Source organism: Anabrus simplex, chromosome 8 (genome assembly GCF_040414725.1).
Source record: "Anabrus simplex isolate iqAnaSimp1 chromosome 8, ASM4041472v1, whole genome shotgun sequence".
NCBI classification, from domain to species: Eukaryota; Metazoa; Arthropoda; class Insecta; order Orthoptera; family Tettigoniidae; genus Anabrus; species Anabrus simplex.
This window is the reverse complement of record NC_090272.1, coordinates 37430489-37451767: the sequence shown is the minus strand read 5'-3', so window position 1 is coordinate 37451767 and position 21279 is coordinate 37430489. Positions and strand designations below refer to the sequence as shown.

The window sequence follows — 21279 nt, the reverse complement described above, 5'->3', positions numbered from 1 at the left end:
AGAGGGACCTCCTGGGAAGGCTGACGTCCCTCCGGGGACTAAATCTCACTGGAACCCATCTTGTTGGAGGGCAGCAACTTCAACAGAACTGGCTTGGAGCAGATGAGGACCTTGTGCGCTGAAAGGGCTCAGGACCATACAATGGCATGCGGAGCTGGATTAGTGGTAGGGGTGTCACGCTGTGATGCAGAAGGCAACTGAAAACCACTGTATTAATATTTCTTTGTACAATCATCATGGCTGAGCACACTAAACATATGGCCCTCAGCCCCAGAAGACCTTAGATGGTCACAGGGTGCTAAGAATCTCTGGGTCGGCCATCAGGATTGCAACATGGAATTTCAACTGACTAATGTTCTATTGATGAAATGATAATCTTGTTCATCACAGGATGGCTCAACATGTGCCATTACAAAGCAGGAAAGGTAATCAATGCCACACAAGAGATGAGGAGACTTGGAAACGAGATCGTTGGTGTAAGTGAAATGAGATGGCCAGGATGTGGACAATGTGTGTCCAATGACCACATGGTATATTATGTGGGGAACACGAGCCAATACGCCAACAAGGAGTTACTGTGATCATTTCACGCTGGTTGAGCTGCGCCGTGAAGAATTTCGTGCCACTTTCAGACCCTGTTGCATTACTGCAGCTACAATCCAGTCCTCTCAGTGTTAACATTATCCAGGTATTCACACCAATTGCAAATAAGGAGGATAAAGACATTGAGCAGTTCTATGAACAGGTCCAGGAGTGATGCAAATGACAAAGAAGCAGGACCTGAAAATTGTCATGGGAATTTCAATGCACAGGTCGTGAGGGAAGAGCAGGAGAAGTGGTAGGAGATATTGGGCTGGGTCTGCAGAAGAAAAGAAGTCAGCTCATTCAGTTCTGCCAGGAAGAAAATCTAATCATCCTGAACACTTTCTTCAAACTTCCACCACACCGCCTTTACACGTGGAAGTCAACTCATGACAAAACAGTGAACATAGTCAGGAACCAGATTGACTACATCCTGGTCAACCAGAGGTTCAGCAACATCTTCCAGGCAGTCAAAACACTCTCAGGAGCTGATATTGCATCAGACCATAACCCAGTGGTTGGGAGCATGAAACTTAATCTCAAGACCATTCACAAAGTGCCAATGGCAGCACTAATAAATATAAACAAGGTCAAAAAGGCCGCAGAGTCAAGGTTGGTCTTGCAGAAGGGCTGAAATGACTCAAGAATAAGGAGGGTGTGGAGGAGTTATGGGTAGGCATTAAACAAGTGTTCATCACGACAGAGACAAAGCATTTGACAGCAGGGATGAGGAGGAAGAAACAGCTATGGATGACAGATGAGATTCTGAACTTAATGGATGAGAGATGGAAATGGAAGAATCGTAACCAACGTAACAGGAATGTCAGGAAATAATAGCCAAGATCAAAGCTGTTCAAGAAGAATGGTTGTCATCAACATGTCTGAAGATCAAAGAACTACACGAGAGACATGACAGCTTCAACCTGAACAAGAAGATCAAAGAGATGTTGGGAATGAATACAAAAAAAGGCACCAACATGCTTGATAAAAATGTTGATTCCCATAAATCATCATCATCATCCTAAACCATCTCCAGTTTCCCGGGTGTGGTATATGAGCCTCCTCCATCTCATCCTGTCCTTGTACCATTCTTCCTCCACCAACTTGTCCCAATCATGACCTCTCAGCAGTACATCGCTCTTAACTAAATCTATCCATTTCCTTCGTGGCCTTCCCACGGGTAGTCTTCCTTCTACCTTTCTGTCAAATTCCTTCCTTACAGTTCTGTTTACTGGCATCCTCTTCATGTGACCAAACCACTTCAGTCTTGATATCTGAATCTTATTGAGGAGAGAATCATCTATTCCTACTTCTTCTCTAATTTTCTCATTCCTAATCTTGTCTTTCCTGGTTTTCTGGATCATAGTGCGTAGGAATTTCATTTCAGCTGCCTGAAGTTTGGAATTATCTCTATTGGTCAGTGTTGTGGTTTCGAGACTGTATGTAAGAATTGGTGTATAATAGGACTTGTACAATGTCATTTTTGTTTTCATGGGTATTTGCTCATCCCACAGCAGGTGTCTTACCTGGTGGTAAAATTGTGTTGCCTTTGATTCCCATAAAGAACCTGAAATATTTGTCCCAAATGAGTAAATTTATAATACCAATATAACTGGTCCGTTATTGGACATTATAATAAATTTTCTAGCTAATAGGAATAACTGACTTATGGACACAGCTGATAAGCTGAAGCCGTGGAAGGCATACACAGAGCAGAGCGCAGTTGAAGCAGACATCTTGGACGAGGAAGTACAGCGAGTGCAGTGGTAAGGCCACAGGACTGAATCAGGTGTATGCCAAAATCCTAAAGCTGGTAGACAATGATGGCATTGACGGCCTAACAGACCTTTCCAATATGGTTTAAAGAACCAGCGTAATTCCAAACGATTGGCTTAAGTCCACCTTCTTTGCTCTATAAACTTTACAATGTTTCCGTATTGCCACTTTAAAGCTTATAAGAGCTTGTATTACAATACTAACATCAATTTCATTAAAATCAATTAGTAAATGTTTCGTCCTTATATCACGGACATCATCAGCTATAGTTTAAATACTATTTAAAACTAAAAGATAAAGGTATCACACAACAAGAAATGGTTAAAATTATCATCATCATTATCTAAAGGCTTCGCCTTGTCGCTGCTACCATTGATCTCTTCTCTCTGCAATCCTTTTCATCTCTCCATAACCTTGGCATCCCATCATCTCAACTACCTCTTCAATGATCTTCTTCCATGGTTTCCCTCTGCCTTTCTTTCCCATCACCTTGCCTTCGAACAAGTTCTTTATGAAGTTATTATGCCGGAGAATGTGACCAAAAACTGACGCTTTTCTCCTTTTTATCGTTGTTATTAAATGTCTCTGGGTGTTTATTTCTCTAAGCACTGCTTCATTAGTTTTCTTCTCAATCCAGCTAGTTCTTGTCATCTTCCTCCATAGCCACATTTCCACTGCCTCTAGTCGTTTCACGTCCTGGTTAAAATTATATAAAGGTTAAAATATCAAGTCTTTGTTGTCTAAGTCTTTCGTTGATTGTAAAATAAGGCATCAACTTGGGCTCTTCTTAAAATGGATCATGTTGATTTAGACATTATCATACTATACTATGAGTTTGGAGAATCTTGACTTGTGCTGTATGGGACATTGTATGAAATCATGCTCAAACCAGGCTGTTAAAAGTTAAGGTATTTAAATAACATATCTGTAACAAACAGGAAAAAGCTGTAAGCGTTGAGAACCAAGAAAGTGGGGGGGGGTAAGAAATAAATGGTACAATAAAGCAATAGAAAAGCAAGTTTACATCCTCACTGGCACAAGGATGTGTATGCCTGTTTTATTGATTACAAAAAGGCATTTGATAAAGTACAACACGGTGGACTGCTGGAAGTGCTAAGGAAGGTCAGTCTTGATAGCAGACACACCCACATCATCATAATAATCGGTTTGCCCTTCCAGCGAGCCGGGTAGAGTGTTTGAAACTGAAAATGAGCGTCTTCCAAAGTTGTCTATTCAAAAATATTTTGCTGTCCATGACAGATTCCCAGTTCCATCCTCTTCTCTCCATGTCTTCCCTCAGTTGGTCCATTCATCTTCTTCTTGGTCTTCTACCTGTTATTCTTTTTTTCAAATAAGCACATGGTAACCTTATGCTATTCATTCATTTAACATGCCCATACCATTTAAGTCTAGATGACCTAAGTCCTTCCTCCATAGATTCATTTAGACCTAGGTTAGATCGGATCTCATACTTTTTCGCGTGATCAAGTCGTGTCTTTTGGAGGGCAGTTCTAAGAAATTTCATTTCACAAGCTTGAAACCTACTACAATCCTTTGATGTTAGTGTGCAGGTTTCCAGAGAATATGTAAGGATGGGAATGAAATATGACTTGTACAGGATCATTTTTGTTCTTTGTGGAACCTTCTCATCCCTTAGTAGGTGCCTAACGATACTGTAAAAGTTGGTTACTCCGTTTGTTATTTCTGTCTCACCTCTATTACTACTAGCCATTTCTCTTCCTAAATATCTGAACTGGTGTACTACTTCAACTTGGTGGTCCTGTATTTTTATGTTGCATTCTGTATTATGTTCGCTGATTTTCAATGTTACTGTTACTGTTTTGTTTTTGTTTTTTGCTAGGGGTTTTACGTTGCACCGACACAGATAGGTCTTATGGCGACGATGGGATAGGAATGGCCTAGGAGTTGGAAGGAAGCGGCCGTGGCCTTAATTAAGGTACAGCCCCAGCATTTGCCTGGTGTGAAAATGGGAAACCACAGAAAACCATCTTCAGGGCTGCCGATAGTGGGATTCGAACCTACTATCTCCCGGATGCAAGCTCACAGCCGCGCGCCTCTACACGCACGGCCAACTCGCCCGGTAACTGTTACTGTTTTTGATGGGTTCAATTTCATTCCATAATCATCAAACTTCTTACATCATGCATTCAGATTATTTTGCACTCCCTCCTCGTGTTTCATCCCATATAGTCACATCGTCTGTAAACACCAGAGCCTGAAGATCTTTATTACCTTTTCCTTTTAGTTCCTTTAAAATGGTATCCATAACTGCTATGAATAGAAGAGGTGATATGATAAGGCACTTCCCTGTTGTACTCCTTTGGTTGTATTGAACCATTCAGAGTGACCATCTTTAATACTGACACAGCTTTTGCAATTAGTATATAGCATTTGGATCTTCCTAATAATGTACTCCGGTACACCAAGTTTTTAAAGTATTTTCCAAAGTTGATCTAGGAACATTATCATACGCCTTTTCAAGGTCCATAAACACAATAATTACGTCTTTTCCTCTTTTGCAGTGTTTCTCTGCCAACATCCTCAAAGCAAATATCAGATCTGTTGTGCTTCTTCCACCCTTAAAGTTATGTTGTTCCTCTTCTAAGATAGGCTCTAGTATATCCCTTACTCTGGCTTCAATGATCTTCTCCAAAGTTTTAAGTCCATGTGATAGGAGGGTAATGCCTCTGTAATTTTCACTTATCCTTCTACTTCATTTCTTAAAGATAGGAACTATCATCCCTTTTGTTCAATCTTCAGGTATTTTGTTATCATTCCATCTTGTTCTGAGAACTCTGTACAACCACTGTATTCCTGGTGGATAAGCAGCTTTAATCATAGCAGCTGTAACTTCATCAGCTCCTCCTGACTTACCAGTTCTCATCATATGGAGAGCTTGCTCTACTTCAGTCCATATATCTTCCTCTATTGTTTTCTGTCCTACATCCTCAACAGAGATCTCATTAGGGTCATTTAGGAGTTTGTCAAAATGCTGTTCCATTATATCCCTTATATCTTTCATTTTGTGAATCTCAATCTATATCTAGAGTGGTCAGGGGTTATGTATTTCCCATGCTATTGTATGGAATGGAAGGGCAGTCTCTAAATCCTCTGGAAGAAGCTGGAATCCTTCAAAATGTGGGTCTATTGGCAGCTGTTACTTATCTCGCAGACTGAAAGTTTAAGGAAATACTGAGGTGATGGAAAGACTAAACAAGAAAACCGAAGTACTCCTTTCTATCAAGAAATTGAAGAAACTTCAATATTTTGAACCCGTGATGCGGAATGAAAAGTACAAGATCCTTCAATTTGTGATGTAGGGGGAAAACTCAGGACAACAGAGACCTGGCCGAAAAAAAATACGAGGGAATGGTTCGAGATGAACATGATTTCGCTTTTCCATTGGCAGACTCAAAGATTGAATAGTCATGGTGATTGCCAACATTCGACAGAAGACTGCATGTCAAGAAGAAGAAGAAAAAGAAGACGAAGAAGAAGAAGAAGTGGCTTGGTTTATCATAGAATTGAGTATAAACTTTGGTATCATGACAGATGAATGTACAATGATGTTTAACTGAAAAAGTACTAAGGATCGCTAAAAGTGGTTCACTGCACCTTCCAGTGGTGCCAGGATCGCTTTCTGAGATCCTCGGTAAATGTGTTTTCTTGACTGCCATGTCATCTGTGGGTGAAACATTCATACTACATCAACTTGGATGTGTCTAGTTCACACTTATCACCAATATTGTTGCTATTGGTAGTATTTGTTGGAGTTTCATGTCTATACAAGTCTTGTATCTAGTAACTATCATGTGACAAACATGGCAGTGTCGAAATAAAAAACATTGCTAAATGAATCGGATATGTTACAAGCTTTAGATGAGGGTAGTGACTTTAGTGAAATTGAGATTGAAAATGATTCTGAGGACACTGAAAATCCAGGCGAGGCTGGAGGAAGTTTGGATAATTTGTCAGATGATGATACACCATTGCAGACAACTGAGGAAGTGTGCTGTATGTGCGACAACAGCAGAAAAGTGAGAGCGATCCACCAGACATTAGTGTCCAGGATGTAATGCGGGAGTCCATGAAACATGCTGGGATCAGTTACAGCACTTCTTCAGAGCAAGGGGACACAAAATGAAGAAAGCCCAGAAAGAGGAAGTAGAATCAGAATAAGCTGCAAGAAAAAAGTAAATGTTTTATTTTTCCCAATTGTGACATAAAGTTGTCTAGGAGTGCTAATTATGCACAGATTTTCTTGAAACTTCGATGGTTATTTCAGCATTGTATGGAGAACATTTTGAATATTTCTTTTTTTTGGTGCAATTTCACTTTGTGTTTTAAGGATAACAAACATTCAAACAACAAAAGCTTTGCTTTCTATAAAGGATTTTTAGTACTATTTTTTTTCTGAAAAATACAGGCAAATATTCGTTTATAGGAAGAAGGATTAGGGATTAGAAGAATTTACCAAGGAAGATGTTTGATAAATTTCCAATTTTAGAAGACTTTTAAGATTAATGCAGATCAGTGGTGGCTGATGACTGATGGGCTTTCGATTCCATGCAGTGACTTACAGATGAAAGTCAAAATGCCTACACATTATGTCAAACGCCACTACTGGCACACTGAAATGGTACGCCATTAAAACTCAAGTTTCACAAAAAGTGTAGTGTTAACAGTTACCGTAGGTATCAATGAAATAAATTACAATTAGAAAAGGAAAAGGAATGAAGAAACTAAGAAAGGGGTACACTTTGCACTGGATGGGTAACAGTAAAGAGAAAAGAAATGGAGGAGGATTTGTAGTGAATCAGAATGTTGAACCAATAGCTGAAGTTAAGTATGTAAATGAAAGAATTATAATAATGCACATACATGTAAACAAGGAACTACTGAAGATGGTACCGGTGTATGTTCCACAGACAGGATGTAGCATGGAAGAAAAAGAAGAGTTTCTCAATGAACTGGAAACACATATTGTTGGAGATGGGGTCATGATAATGGGAGATCTGAATGCTCATGTGGGAAGTGATAGAATGGGATATGAGAATGTTCTGGGCCCACATGTATTTGGCGATAGAAATGAAGATGGAGAGAAACTGTTGGACTTTTGTATCAGAAATAACCTGATATTAAAGAACACATGGTTTGTGAAGAGGAATAGCCATAAGATCAGCTGATATAGTTGGAATGGACAGTATGGAACACTCATTGATTTTATAATAACAGACAGAAAATGGGGAAGATATGTCATGAATACGAAGATAATCCCCAGTGAAGGTATGGAGGGTGATCATAGATTATTAATTGTGGAATTAAAACAAGTAAAAATCCCAAAAATTGTATTGAAGAAGAAACCAAAGATCAGGATTTGGGAATTGGAGGGGGATAAAAGAATGGCATTCCAAGATTGTACAAAAAGGAAGTTGCCTAACATGGAAATATGAAGTGGAGAAGAAGAGTGGGACAACTTAAAACAGACATTTGTGGAAGCAGCAATTGAGGTATGTGGAAAAACAAAAGCAAAGGTTAAGGTAAAGGAGACACAGTGGTGGACATACAAATTAAAAAAAGAAATAAAAGAAATGAACAAGGTGAAGAAAGAAATGGATAAGGAAAAGCAAGAAACGTATCAGAGAGATGAGAATAAGATAGAAAGGTTACATGTGGAAAATAAAAGATTGAAACTACAAGTAAAGAGGAGTATCAGGGAAGAAACGGAGAAATATTGGGGAGAGTTTACCAACAAAATTGAGCAAGATAGTTGAGGAAATCAGAAACTATTATACAGAGTAATAAAATCGAAAAGAATAAATAAAGCAAAAATCAAGGCATTAGAGAGAGAAGAAGGGTCCGTAGTATATGACGAAAAGGATCTTCAGAAGATGATGGCAAAGTATTTTGAAAAACTGTATGAGGATGACTGCTTGGAAGAAGAAGGAGATAAGAAAATGGAAATAATAGATGGAGAAAAAGAAGAGAGCCCAATAACATGGTTGAAACTTGAAAGGGCAGTGAAAGCAATGCCCAAAGGTAAAGCAAGTGGAAAAGACGAATTCAATGCTGATATGATGAAGGCAGCAGGAAGCAGTGGACTACAGTGGCTATACAGAGCCCTCATTGCCATATGGAAGGATGAAAGGATACCTGAAGATTGGCAACAAGAAAGCATTGTACCATTGTTCAAAAATGGAAATAGGAAGAAATGTGAAAATTATAGAGCAAAGGCATTAGAGAGAGAAGAAGGGTCCGTAGTATATGACGAAAAGGATCTTCAGAAGATGATGGCAAAGTATTTTGAAAAACTGTATGAGGATGACTGCTTGGAAGAAGAAGGAGATAAGAAAATGGAAATAATAGATGGAGAAAAAGAAGAGAGCCCAATAACATGGTTGAAACTTGAAAGGGCAGTGAAAGCAATGCCCAAAGGTAAAGCAAGTGGAAAAGACGAATTCAATGCTGATATGATGAAGGCAGCAGGAAGCAGTGGACTACAGTGGCTATACAGAGCCCTCAAATGCCATATGGAAGGATGAAAGGATTACCTGAAGATTGGCAACAAGGAAGCATTGTATCATTGTTCAAAAAAGGAAGAAATATGAAATTATAAGAGGTATAACCCTATTATCACATGGGCTAAAAATAATGGAGAAAGTCAAACACAAAAGACTGAGGAATATAACAAAAACACAGTTAGAGGAAGAACAATATGGCTTTAGACCGAATAGATCGAGATGATGTTGCTTGTTGTTTAAAGGGGCCTAACATCTAAGGTCACTGACCCAGCGAATAGATCAACAATAGACTTGATATTTACAGTGCGAACGATAATGGAAAAACATCTGGAAAGGAACAAGGAAATCATCTTCGTATTTTTGGATTTGGAAAAAGCTTATGATACAGTTAAGAGAAAACATATAAGAATTCCTACTGAAGAGGAATGTACCTAAAGCATTAATTAACAAGATAAAAATGTTGTATCATGAGAGTAAAAGCAGTGTACAAGTGGGGAGTGGTGACTGAAACATTTTATACAAAAAAATGTCTCCAGCAAGGAAGTGCACTGTCGCCATTAGTGTGTACTATATTGATGGCTGAAATCATAAAACGTATAAAACAGAGTATCAGTAGTGATGAAGTGAATGCAGATGATGTGGTGATTTGTGGAAAGGGAGAAAATGAAGTAAAAAGGAGACTGGATATTTGGAATGAAAATCTGAAGAAGTTTGTAATGGTAATTAGTAAAAAGAAAACTGTAGTCATGCACTGTGGAAAAGAGAAACAGAGAAGCTAAGTAAACATAGATGGAGAACGGTTAGGGAATGTAGAACAATTTACATATCTCGGTAGCATTATTAATTGAAGTAATGAAATCAACACTGAAATTAATAACAGACTATGTAAAGGTACAACATTTTATCATCAAGTCAGAGAGCTTTTATGGGATGACAAAGTACCCAAGAGAACGAAATTACCATTATATAAACAGTATTTCATACCAATTGTAACATACGGACTAGAAACGCTGGTAACTAATAAGAGACAAGATAGTAAAATCCAAGCAGTAGAAATGAAATTTTTAAGAACATCGGTTAAAAGGACTAGAAGAGAGAATTCAAAATATTAAAATCAGAGAAGAGCTAAATATGGAACCATTAGTACACAACATACAGAAAGCAAGACTGAAATGGTTCGGACATGTAAAAAGAATGGGAAAGGAACGGGTAGCAAGAAGGGAATTAGAAAGAGAAGTTAAGGGAAAGAGACCAGTTGGAAGACCAAGAAGAAGTTGGATGGATCAGATTTGGAAGGACATTAGAGAAGCTGGATGGGATGTGGCGGAAGTAATGGAGCAGGAAAAATGGAAGGGCAGAAAGGAGTGGAGGAGGCTTATTAACTGCACCCGGGTGACTGGAGTGGGACATTGATGATGATGATGATGATGATGACAAAAGACAAAATCTCAGAGTCAGTACCCATGTGAATGATATTAAAGACTTGAGTTCAAAAGACTTTGCATTCTACATGATGAGAAGAAGGCAAGAAGTACAAACTACAACTGCCAGCTAGAAACCTTGGCGTGTTATCAACTGCTGAACTCGTTCACCTCTTTGGCTGAGAAGTGGTATTCTTGAGATTAATAATGTTATTTCTCAGATCCTACTTAACTGAATGAGATAAAATCAAGTGCAGGAAAATTCTGGATGTTTACTTGTTTATTTAATCCAAACGGAATTGCAGACGATCAGAAACGATGGATATTGTCTCCACACCAACCTTCTCAAAACTGCAACAAGAACAAGAACAACAACAACAACAACAACAAATGATTTTATGGGCAGACACTACATTTTTATTGCTTGCTTGAAGATGCTTGTTGTTTTAAGGGGCCTAACATCGAAGGTCATCGGCCCCTCCATTTTTATTACATTAGGAAGATAACCTACTTACTTCTGGGCTCTTCCACTTGAGTGTTCCATAATGTTGCGGTGATGATTCTGCAAACCTGTTGCAAGACAAGAAAGGGTAGTACGCGATGTCAAGCATTGTGAAAGTCTTTCTTCTGCCAGCTTCTCTCTAGAAATCATACAAAAGAAACAAGAACTTTAATAGGCAGAATGTTAACTAGAGTTACAGTACAACAGTAACTTTCAGTCTCCTATACACACCACCACCTGGAGCCTTGCTTCTCTCTGAAAGCAATAAAATAATAATGGCATGTTGCCTCCGAAGAGGCCTGGTGCAGGTCTTTCGAGTTGAGTGATATATCCCGGTTCCTTTTCATCCAACTAAAATCCCAGTCATACAGAGGATGCACTTGGTTTTTGAAACAATATATATTTACGAGGGACTGTGGAAAATCTTCAAAATACACTTGTTAAGGGTCCGCACTCCACAAGTGTGTGGGATTCTTACCCACTAAAAACCACACCCTTTTCCCACGATGTGTATCATCACCCCAGAACCGCTCTTGCATTACTTCAGGGTGATATTGTGCTTACTTTGTCTTTCAGACTTCTTCTTTCTTCATTTCTCCTTTACGAACGTTCGTACGCTTCCAAATCCTTCTTCTTCTGATGAAGGACATCCTCCACATACACTGCCATGCGATCCCAAGATTCCTGGTTTCGTAGCATTGCAGAAATAATATTATCTACTGTCAATTCTTATAGTTCAGTTTCCACACATCTTCTCTGTATCATCCAATGGCCGCACACAAAGAAGGTGTGAAATACGTCATCGATGTCATCACAGTATATGCATGCTGCATCATTCGCTCTGCCCACTCTATGCAGGAATTTCCAAAAATATCTGTGTCCTGTTAGAAGCTGCGTGAGGTAATAGTTTACTTCACCATGAGCCCTTTCAACTCAGATATCCAAGCGTGGTATCAGTCGCTTGGTCCATTTACCCCGAGGGTCACTTTCCCATCTGAGTTGCCATCGCCTCATCCGTTGACGGAAGGCATGCTTCTTTGCACATTTCTTTCCCAGCTCTCCTTGGGTACGTCAGATTTCTTGTCGCTCCAATGCAAGTAGATCTATTGGGGCTATTGCTGCCACCGTGAGGATTGCAGGTTCGGAAACCGTGCGGTATGCACATGCAATATGTAAAGCTGCTCTCCGTTGTACGGCAGCTATCCTTATCCGATACCAAGCAAATCTCAAGGATTCAGCCCTGATTTCAGAGCCATACAGGAGCACTGACTGAACTGTCGACATGAGAAGACGTCGTTTACTGGATTTCGGAACTTTAATATTTCCCATCAGTCTGCTAAGTGCAGTCATGTATTTTACTGCCTTATCTGTCACTCTCTGAATATGATTCCAGAATGTGAGCTTGGAGTCAAGTGTCACTCCTAAATATTTTGTGCTCGCAGATGTTCCAATCACTAACTCTTACAACAGCCGTTGGCACAAGAGTCTCGATCCTTTTCCTCGTCAGAACTATCTCCGTTTTGTGTTTGGCTAGTGTTAGACTGTGACTCATCATCCATTCTTTTATGCGCTGCATCACCTAATTCAGTTTGATTTGAGCCATTTCAACATTACGAGTCACTATCAAGGCAGCCATATCATCAGCGTAGCCCACAAGCTTCGTGTCCTCTGGCATCTCCAAATGTAACAAGCCATCATACATAATGTTCCAAAGATCTGGACCAAGGATCGATCCCTGCACTGCACCAGCCATCAGATGTTTTGTCTTTTGTCCATCTTCCGTATCATACAGTAGAGTGCGATCTTTGAAGTAGTCTCTCATTATGCGCATAAGATATTGTGGTAGCTTGAAAGTTTCTTCAAGAGCTACCAACATGTCGCTCCACCTTGCCGAATTGAAAGCATTCTTCACATCCAGGGTCACAAGAAGTGTCAATTTACAGGAATGATGATTGCCCGTTTGTGCCCTTTCTGCTGTATTCACCACCTCCCACATTGCATCCAGCGTCGAGTGCCCTATCCGAAATCCATGTTGGCAAACAGATAGATCCCCTGCTAGTTGAACTGCTGAGAGGATTCTGGGCTGCATAAGTTTCTCCAGGCCTTCTTCAGCTGTGTCCTGCATACATAAAGGTCTATAACCACCAAGTTTTCCTTTGCTGATCAAAACCAATCGGGCCATTTTCCATCGGGGACTAAAAACACCCGCTTGCAGGGAGTGATTGTACATACTCAGCAACAGCTCTGGACAGAGTTCTGATATTACCTTTAGCACTTCTGCAGATATACCATCTGGTACTTGAGTCTTCTTGTTTCTAAGAGAACTAATAGCTCTATTCAGCTCTTCTACTGTGAAGAGGGGTATATCATCCAGATCTTTTTCATCTCTGGATGGTCTGGGAATAGTGTATCCACAATTTGTTTAATAGTTTGCGGATCCATACTCGGGGTTGAAAATATCCGGAGTTTCTTCATTACAATCTTGTACCTAGTCCCCATGGATCATCATCTACTTCTTTAGCCAATGCCCACCATTTATCAGCATTACTCTGTCTAACTGCATTATAGAGTTCCTTCTTCACTGACTTGTACTCCGCTGTGACTGAGGTATTCTCTGGACTGCCTCTCATCCTCTTAGCCCTGCGTCAAATTTGCAGACAATTCCTTCTAAGTTCAGCAATCTTTTCGGTCCACAAGTACGCTTGGCGCTTGCTATTTCGTAGTCTCCTTCGGGACATTGAGACATTGCATGGTGAGTTCAACACATACACCAGCTGCTTCTTTTCCTCTACAGCCAAAACATTTTTCTGTTATGTTCTCAATTCCATTCCGTATTACATCAATAAACCTTTCCTTGTCAATACCGGCTACATTCCACCATGCTGGCCTGCGCAAGATGTTTCTTACTTGAGGAGATACTTGGAGCAGTCGAAAGATGATATATTGATGATCACTCCCCGTACAGTTCTCGATCACTTGCCATTCAGTAATCTTAGGCGCGATATCTTCCGATGAGAAGGTTACATCTGGTATTGTTCCCTGGCATCCTGGCCGTCGAAATGTTGGCACATTTCCAATGTTGTTGATCACCAAACCCGTTCTGGCTGCCATTTTTATTATACTCCATCCTCTGGAGTCTGTTTGTGGCATGCCCCATTCCGATACTTGAGCACTGACATCTCCAGCGACCACTAGTCTGTTTTCCATTCCGCGTAATGCATCCTCAAGGCCATCAAGTTTCATCTGAAAGTTGGAAACAGATTCATTTGGCGTAAAATAACAGCTTACAATAGTGATTCCCCCAGTCTGTACCCAAACAAAACCATCTTCGCATCCATGCTCTGTTACTGGAACTTTACCTAGATCTGGTATCCAAATTGCAGCTGTTCCTAGGTTATCCACAAACCACCCTGGATGATCCGTCTCTTGGTATGGTTCGCTAATAATAACGATGTCTGCTTCCATCTCATAAATTAGCTGTGTCATAAGATCGTTAGCTGTTTGACTCCTGTGCATGTTTGCTTGAAGGATTCGCATCATTTGCTGTGATTTTTGGCATTTTCAAGAGCTTCACAAAATATTGTGCATGCACCCGATCCAGGAACATGTTTTCATTTAGCTTCATTGACACCCTTGTCTGTACAAAGCATGCATCGTGGATTATTCTTTGTGCAGTCTACTGCCTAGTGACCAGATTCTCCACACTTCAAACAGAGCTTACTTATGTCGGGGCCTGTGCAGTTTCTTGCCAGCTGTCCATATGATAGGCATCGAAAGCAGCGAGGTAACATGGTTCTAGCACATACTCTGTAATATAGCCATCCTATCTTAATTCTTCCTGCTTTCAGTAGTTTCTGAGCATCCTCATCTTTAGTTTCGAAGATGGCAAGTTTCTGTCCCTAGCTATTTGGTTTTGTGGCCGATATTTTCAGCTCTCCATGGGGATTACCGGAATCTCGTCTTACAGATTCCTCCACATCTGCAGCGGTAGTGACACCATCCATGTCTCGAATCTCCAGCGTAAATAATAATAATAATAATAATAATAATAATAATAATAATAATAATAATAATAATAATATACAATAGTGTGATAATAAAGTAAAGTTAAAACATAATTACCCAACAACAACTACAACAACAAGTGTACAAAAAGCAATTCCAAGGAAAGAAAATATTACAAGAAATGCTACTAGATTAACATTCTAAATCCAGCATCATCGCATACACATTCATACACAACTTAAGTATTTCCAATGCTTAACACTACACAATACTGCAACTTTTGCTTACTGCTAGCTTAACATTACAACACCATCTTATACAAATTCACACATACCCTAAATAATTCAAATGCCCTAATATTTACAATTTACAGTGGATTGAGCATTGCATTATAACATGACATAGAAATTTACACACATTTTACAGAATGCTGGAGTCTATCCTTGAAACATCTCACATCTTTGGGAAAAGGCTCTACGACAGCTGCAGGTAATGCATTTGAATCAACAATTCCCCGATTCACAAACAAAATTTACCTTAGTTAGCTTTCTGCTATCTGGCTTTTACTTTATGCGGATGATCTGTCCTACTTATGTAACAGGTATTTTCTAGTCGACTGCTCAACTCTCCCCAAGCTGGCTTATTCGTGTAGGCATTATGCATGGCACATAACTGTGTTCATTTCCTTCTAGTCCCCAGTTTACTCCCACCCCAAGTTTTTCTATCATACTTGTCACACTACTTCTAGGGCTGAAATAGTTAGGAACGAATCTTGCAGCCTTTCTCTGTACCATCTCAAGTTCCTTATTCCTTAACGAGTCCTGTTCAGTATGGATCCCATGCGGCTGCTCCATATTCCAGGACTGGCCTAATAAGTGATGTATAGCCCTGCGCCTTCGCATGGGAACTGCTGCCCTTTAGACCCTCATCACGAAATGTAAAGACTTGTACACTTTACAAATTACACTTCCTACATGGGTGTCCCACTTCAGATCTCTATTTACATGGATTCCTAGGTACTTGCACGAGGCACTCTCTACAAGAGCATCTGATTCAAAACAATACCGGTATTGAAAATCCCCTTGCCTATGTTTCTATCCCATTCTTATGAGACTGCATTTTTGAGAATTTATTTTCATTTTATTATAGAGTGCCCACTTATGAAGTATATTTAGTTTGGCTCGTAATAACCTATTATCGCCAGCATTCTGTATTTTTCTGTATATTATGCAGTCGTCCACAAACAGTCTGCATTCACTTCGAGTTTTGTTTGGCAGTAAATAGGAGTGATCCACTACTCCCGACGTTATAGAAACTTTGTCAGAGTATTTACTTCCCACCTTTACCCTCTGCGTGCGGTCTGTCAAAAATTCCGGGATCCATTGCAAAAATCCACAGTTATACATTACGGTGTTGACTGTTCCTCATTTGTGCAGTGTTGCTGTAGGTTGGGTATGACTAATCCTCAAATGGTTCAATCAGCACCAAATTTATATTGATAACTGAAGTCCTGGTAGATGTTGCTTCAGGTTATTGCATTTCTTCCATTCATAAACTACTGCTCGATACAATATTAAATAACTTCAAAAACTACTGCTCAATGGCGTCTTCACTGTGGAGAGTGGTTTCATTATGGTCTGAAGCTAAGTTATTGGGATAGATCTTAGGATGGCCAATATTATCCTTATTGTTTCAATGAGGAGAACTGAAATGAAGGTACTGTAAGCTTAATGTGAGTAGAAGAAGAAGAAAGCCCGCTCATCTCCACTTTAAACCCCTATCAACGGCCTACGGGTTCCGTTTAATTTAGTTTCACAGCTGGATCCTGCCATTGCAACCCGTCAGCATCAATCAGCTCCAACACATGTTCTGTTGACGTAAGAAGAAAGGCTACATTACAGTCCCAAGTGCAAATGTGTAATACAAAGAGAATATGTAATATTTACCTTGTTCTTAACCTCCACAGTGAGTAACAAATTAGACTTTATACAGTATACTCATTAATTTTGTTGCAGACAACACTCTGATCTGGAAATGTGTCATAACCTAATACCAGTAAACCCATCCAAAATCTTGCCCCTCAACAACACTTGCTGTTGTAGACTACACAGAAGTGCCTACTCAACTCATGAGCCTCCTTATCTTCAAAGGGTAGAAATTTAGTAAGACTTACATTACTTTTATAGCATTATAAGGATGTAATATGTTGGAAATCTTAAGTGGATGCCTTGTGGAGGAACGATGTGTTCACTGCGAGAGTTAAGAACCCATCCGCCATCACCCAGAAGTAATTTTGCTTTTATAACCTAATTTATATATATACTCGCTTTCGCTCGTTGGGGGCTGCGCCCCCAAACCCCCCATTCCTCTACATTACAAGTGGGAACATGGAAAATTACTGTGACGAACCGGTACTTCGTTACGAAAAACGGATTGCGCCACCAGACTGCCCATATATTCGCGTACATGTTTGGTCCTCTAATATTTACTCGTACAGAACATTCACGTTTTATAGAAGAGAAGAGAGCGTTAAACGTTTCGACGTGGTGCAAATTACGTACGAATTTATTTCCCTAATGTAACGGGGAGCTATAGTCTTGAAACTTGGTAGGTTTATCGTGGTTGAAACGCTCTATATTTCCGTTATTTGATGTTTTGTCGTATCTACATCGTTTTCACCGTAGATTGGTTTAGAAACTTGGATTGGGAGTACAGTGTTTCCGTTTTTACTTTCGTTTTTCCATTTTTACAGGGTGCTAGAATCATGCATTTTGCTCACGTGTGACCCACGAACGTTACAGTGAGCCTGCAAGATTTCATGAATCTATCGGTCTTATGAGTGTGTAACACAGTAAAATTAATTACGGAAAATGTAAAAAATTGACGTTAAATCCGAAAAATGCAGCTCTATCTAAGGCATAAGAGAGCAAGATACGACAAAAATTCCAGGGTCAGAAGCTGTAGTTCTCTTTATGATCGGATCCGAACGTCTTGTCCATTTGGTGGTAAGATTCACAGTTTAGCCACCAAAATCCTCGAAACGTTAGTTAGCACCATAATGAAAATTGCTTCCAGACTTCGATATTTTCTGGAGATAAAAACGTTAAACAATGCAGCTCTTTCGAGTTTCTCCGTTGTTTGCAGGCCAAAGTTGTAACTGCGACAAATTTTAATTTCCTGGCGCACTGCAACATATCATCTACAATTTATTTTAAGGGAAGGGAAGTAAAAATAACAAAAAATCAACATTTGGAACTTTTCCACAATACAGCCTAATAGCTATCATACTGCCAAAATTTCAAATTTCTAGCTCATGCCAAAGTGGGTAAACATTTATGTCAGCCAGTGAGCCAAACGGTTTTATATATATATATTATAATATAGAGCCAGGCAATGTGCACGCTAAATAGTGCAGACTTTCATTTGGAAATTTATTGCGGCAAAACGGTACGGTACGTCCTATCAAGGTACGGATTGCGCCATCAGACGACCCCTTTAAACGTCTACATTAGTGTCTTAGGCATTTTCTGGTATCTTGCCTACGTATACCAAGGAAAGAGGTGAACGTTTCTATTCATGTCAAATTTCGTCCGCTTTAAACAAGTTGAAAAATGATTTTGCCAACTTAGCAGACAGCTATAGCTTTGAAACTTGGCACGTTGGACGACAATGCAAAGACCTACAATTTTGGTTATTTGAGGTTTTGCCGTATCTCCACCGTCTTCACAATAAATTGATTAAGTATGCTGAAATTAGGTTAGTGTTTCTACATATTCCTTCAGTTTCCCATGCATTCAAGGCAGTAGAATAATGAAAGTCGGTCTACATATGGCCAATGGTCGTGCCAGGGAGCGTGCAGAACTTAGTGCATCTATCTGTCTTATGAGCGTGTTAATCAGTAAAATAATATATGGAAATTTAAGAAAATTGACCAAAACCGGTGAAATGAAGCTCAATCTAAGGTAGAAGGAATCGAGATACGATAAAACTTCATAGGCCAAAGTTGAAGAACTCATCATTTTAAGTAAGAAAGTTCAATCCCTTTATTGATAGCACCCTTCACACACAAGATTGCTCGAAACGAAAGTCTGCCACGTCATTAAATTTGGCTTCATATTTCGATTTTTCAGTGGGTTAAATATTCAAAATTTGAACTTGTTGCAATTTCTACGTCGGTTACAGGCTTGGAGCTAGAGCATTGCCCAATTTTAATTTTGTAGGGCACTGCATTATGGCGTCCGCCATATTGCTTGGGGGAGGGGGCAGGATAATTTGATTGGGCGGGGTGGGGGCTAAATATGAAAAATTTGAACTGTTGGGAATTTTACCTTGGGTTGCAGCCTAACAGTTATCAGATTGCCGAATCTCAAGTTCCTAGATCATCTGAAAGGGCCTAACACGAAATTTGAGTCTGATATTTTTATTGGGCGGGGAGGAGGCTAAATATGAGAAATTTGAACTTTTTGGAATTTTTCCTTGGGTTGCAGCCTAATAGGTATCAGATTGCCGAATTTCAAGTTCCTAGCACATCTGGAAGGGTCGAACCCGAAATTTGAGTAATTCGTTGGGGGGTCGTAAATATGAACAATTTGAACTTTTTGAATTTTTACTTCGCTTGCAGCCTAATAGCTATCACATTGCAGAATTTCAAGTTCGTAGCTGGTCTGGAAAGGTCTAACCCGAAATTTGAGTCCGATATTTTTGATTTGAAAAATTTGACCTTTTTAGAATTATTCCTTGGATTACAGCTTCATAGGTATCCGATTGCCGGTTGGAATGGTCTAGCACGAAATTTGAGTCCGATAATTTGATTGAGCGGGGGCGCTAAATATGAAAAATTTGAACTTTTCGGATTTTTCCATGGGTTACAGGCTAACAGGTATCAGATTGCCGGATGGAAGGGTCTAACACGAAATTTGAGTCCGATAATTTGATTTAGCGGAAGGGTGTAACACGGAATTTGAGTCCAATATTCTGTTTGCCGGGCTGAGTGGCTCAGACGGTTAAGGCGCTGGCCTTCTGGCCCCAACTTGGCAGGTTCGAACTTGGCTCACTCCGGTGGTATTTGAAGTGCTCAGTTACGTCAGCCTCGTGTCGGTAGAGTTACTGGCACGTAAAAGAACTTCTGCGGGGTTAAATTCCGGCACCTCGGCGTCTCCGAAAACCGTAAAAGAGTAATTAGTGGGACGTAAAACAAATAACATTATTATTATATGATATTTTGATTCGGTGGGGGCTAAATATGAACAATTTTAACTTTTTGGAATTTTTCCTTGAGATATAGAATAATAGCTATCATATTGCCGAATTTCAAGTTCCTACCTCATCTGGAAGGGTCTAACAAGAAATTTCAGTCCGATATTTGATGGATCGGAAGGGGGGCTAAATATGAAAAATTTCAACTTTTTGGAAATTTTCCTGGGGTTGCAGCCTAATAGCTATCAGATTTCCGAATTTCAAGTTCCTAGCTCATCTGGAAGGGTCTAAACGGAAATTTGAGTCCGATATTTTGATTCGGTGGGGGTCTAAATATGAATAATTTGATCCTTAAAGAATTTTTCGTTGGGAAACAGCCTAATAGCTATCAGATTGCCGAATTTCAAGTTTCTACCTCATCTGGAAGGGTCTAACACGAAACTTCTGTCCGATATTTGATCGGTTGGAAGGGGGATTAATATGAAAAATTTCAACTTTTAGGAAATTTTCCTTGGGTTGCAGCCTAATAGCTATCAGATTTCCGAATTTCAAGTTCCTAGCTCATCTGGAAGGGTCTAACCCGAAATTTGAGTCCGATATTTTCATTCGTTGGGGGGGCTCAATACGAATAATTTGAACTATAAGGAATTTTCCCTTGGGTTACAGCCTAATAGATATCAGATTGTAGAATTTCAAGTTCCTGGCTCATCTGGAAGGGTCTAACACGAAATTTCAGTCCGATATTTGATTGGTCGGAAGGGGGGCTAAATATGAAAATTTTCAAATTTTTGGAAATTTTCCTTGGATTAGCCTAATAGCTATCAGATTTCCGAATTTCAAATTCCTAGCTCATCTGGAAGGGTGTAACCCGAAATTTGAGTCCGATATTTTGATTCGGTGGGGGGGGGATAATATGAAATATTTGACTTTTTTGGCATTATTCCTTGGGTTACAGCCTAATAGGTATTAGATTGCCGGCTGGAAGTGTCTAACACGAAATTTGGGTCCGATAATTTGATTGAGCGCTGGAGGGGGGCTAAATATAAAAAATTTGAACATTCCGGAAATTTCCCTTGGGTTACAGCCTAATAGGTATCAGCTTGCCGGCTGGAAGAGTCTAAGATGAATTTTGAGTCCGATTATTTGATTGGGCGGAAAGGTGTAACACGAAATTTGGGTCCGATATTTTGATTCGGTGGGGGCTAAATATGAAAAATTTGAACATTTTGGAATTTTTCTTATCGTTATAGAATAA

General features: G+C 39.7%; 1 protein-coding gene across 1 annotated transcript in view; it reads right to left on the bottom strand.

Moving 5' to 3' along the window:
* The window catches only part of LOC136879285 (ankyrin repeat and MYND domain-containing protein 1), a 299890-nt gene extending 283667 nt beyond the window's left edge, over positions 1 to 16223 (bottom strand). Inside the window, exons 1-2 of the mRNA XM_068228945.1 lie at positions 16175 to 16223; positions 10837 to 10962 (exon numbers count right to left, since the gene is read on the bottom strand). Coding sequence (XP_068085046.1) covers positions 10837 to 10932 — 96 coding nt within the window. The 5' untranslated portion in view covers positions 10933 to 10962; positions 16175 to 16223. The remainder of the gene's footprint in view (positions 1 to 10836; positions 10963 to 16174) is intronic.
* Positions 16224 to 21279: the final 5056 nt, after the last annotated feature.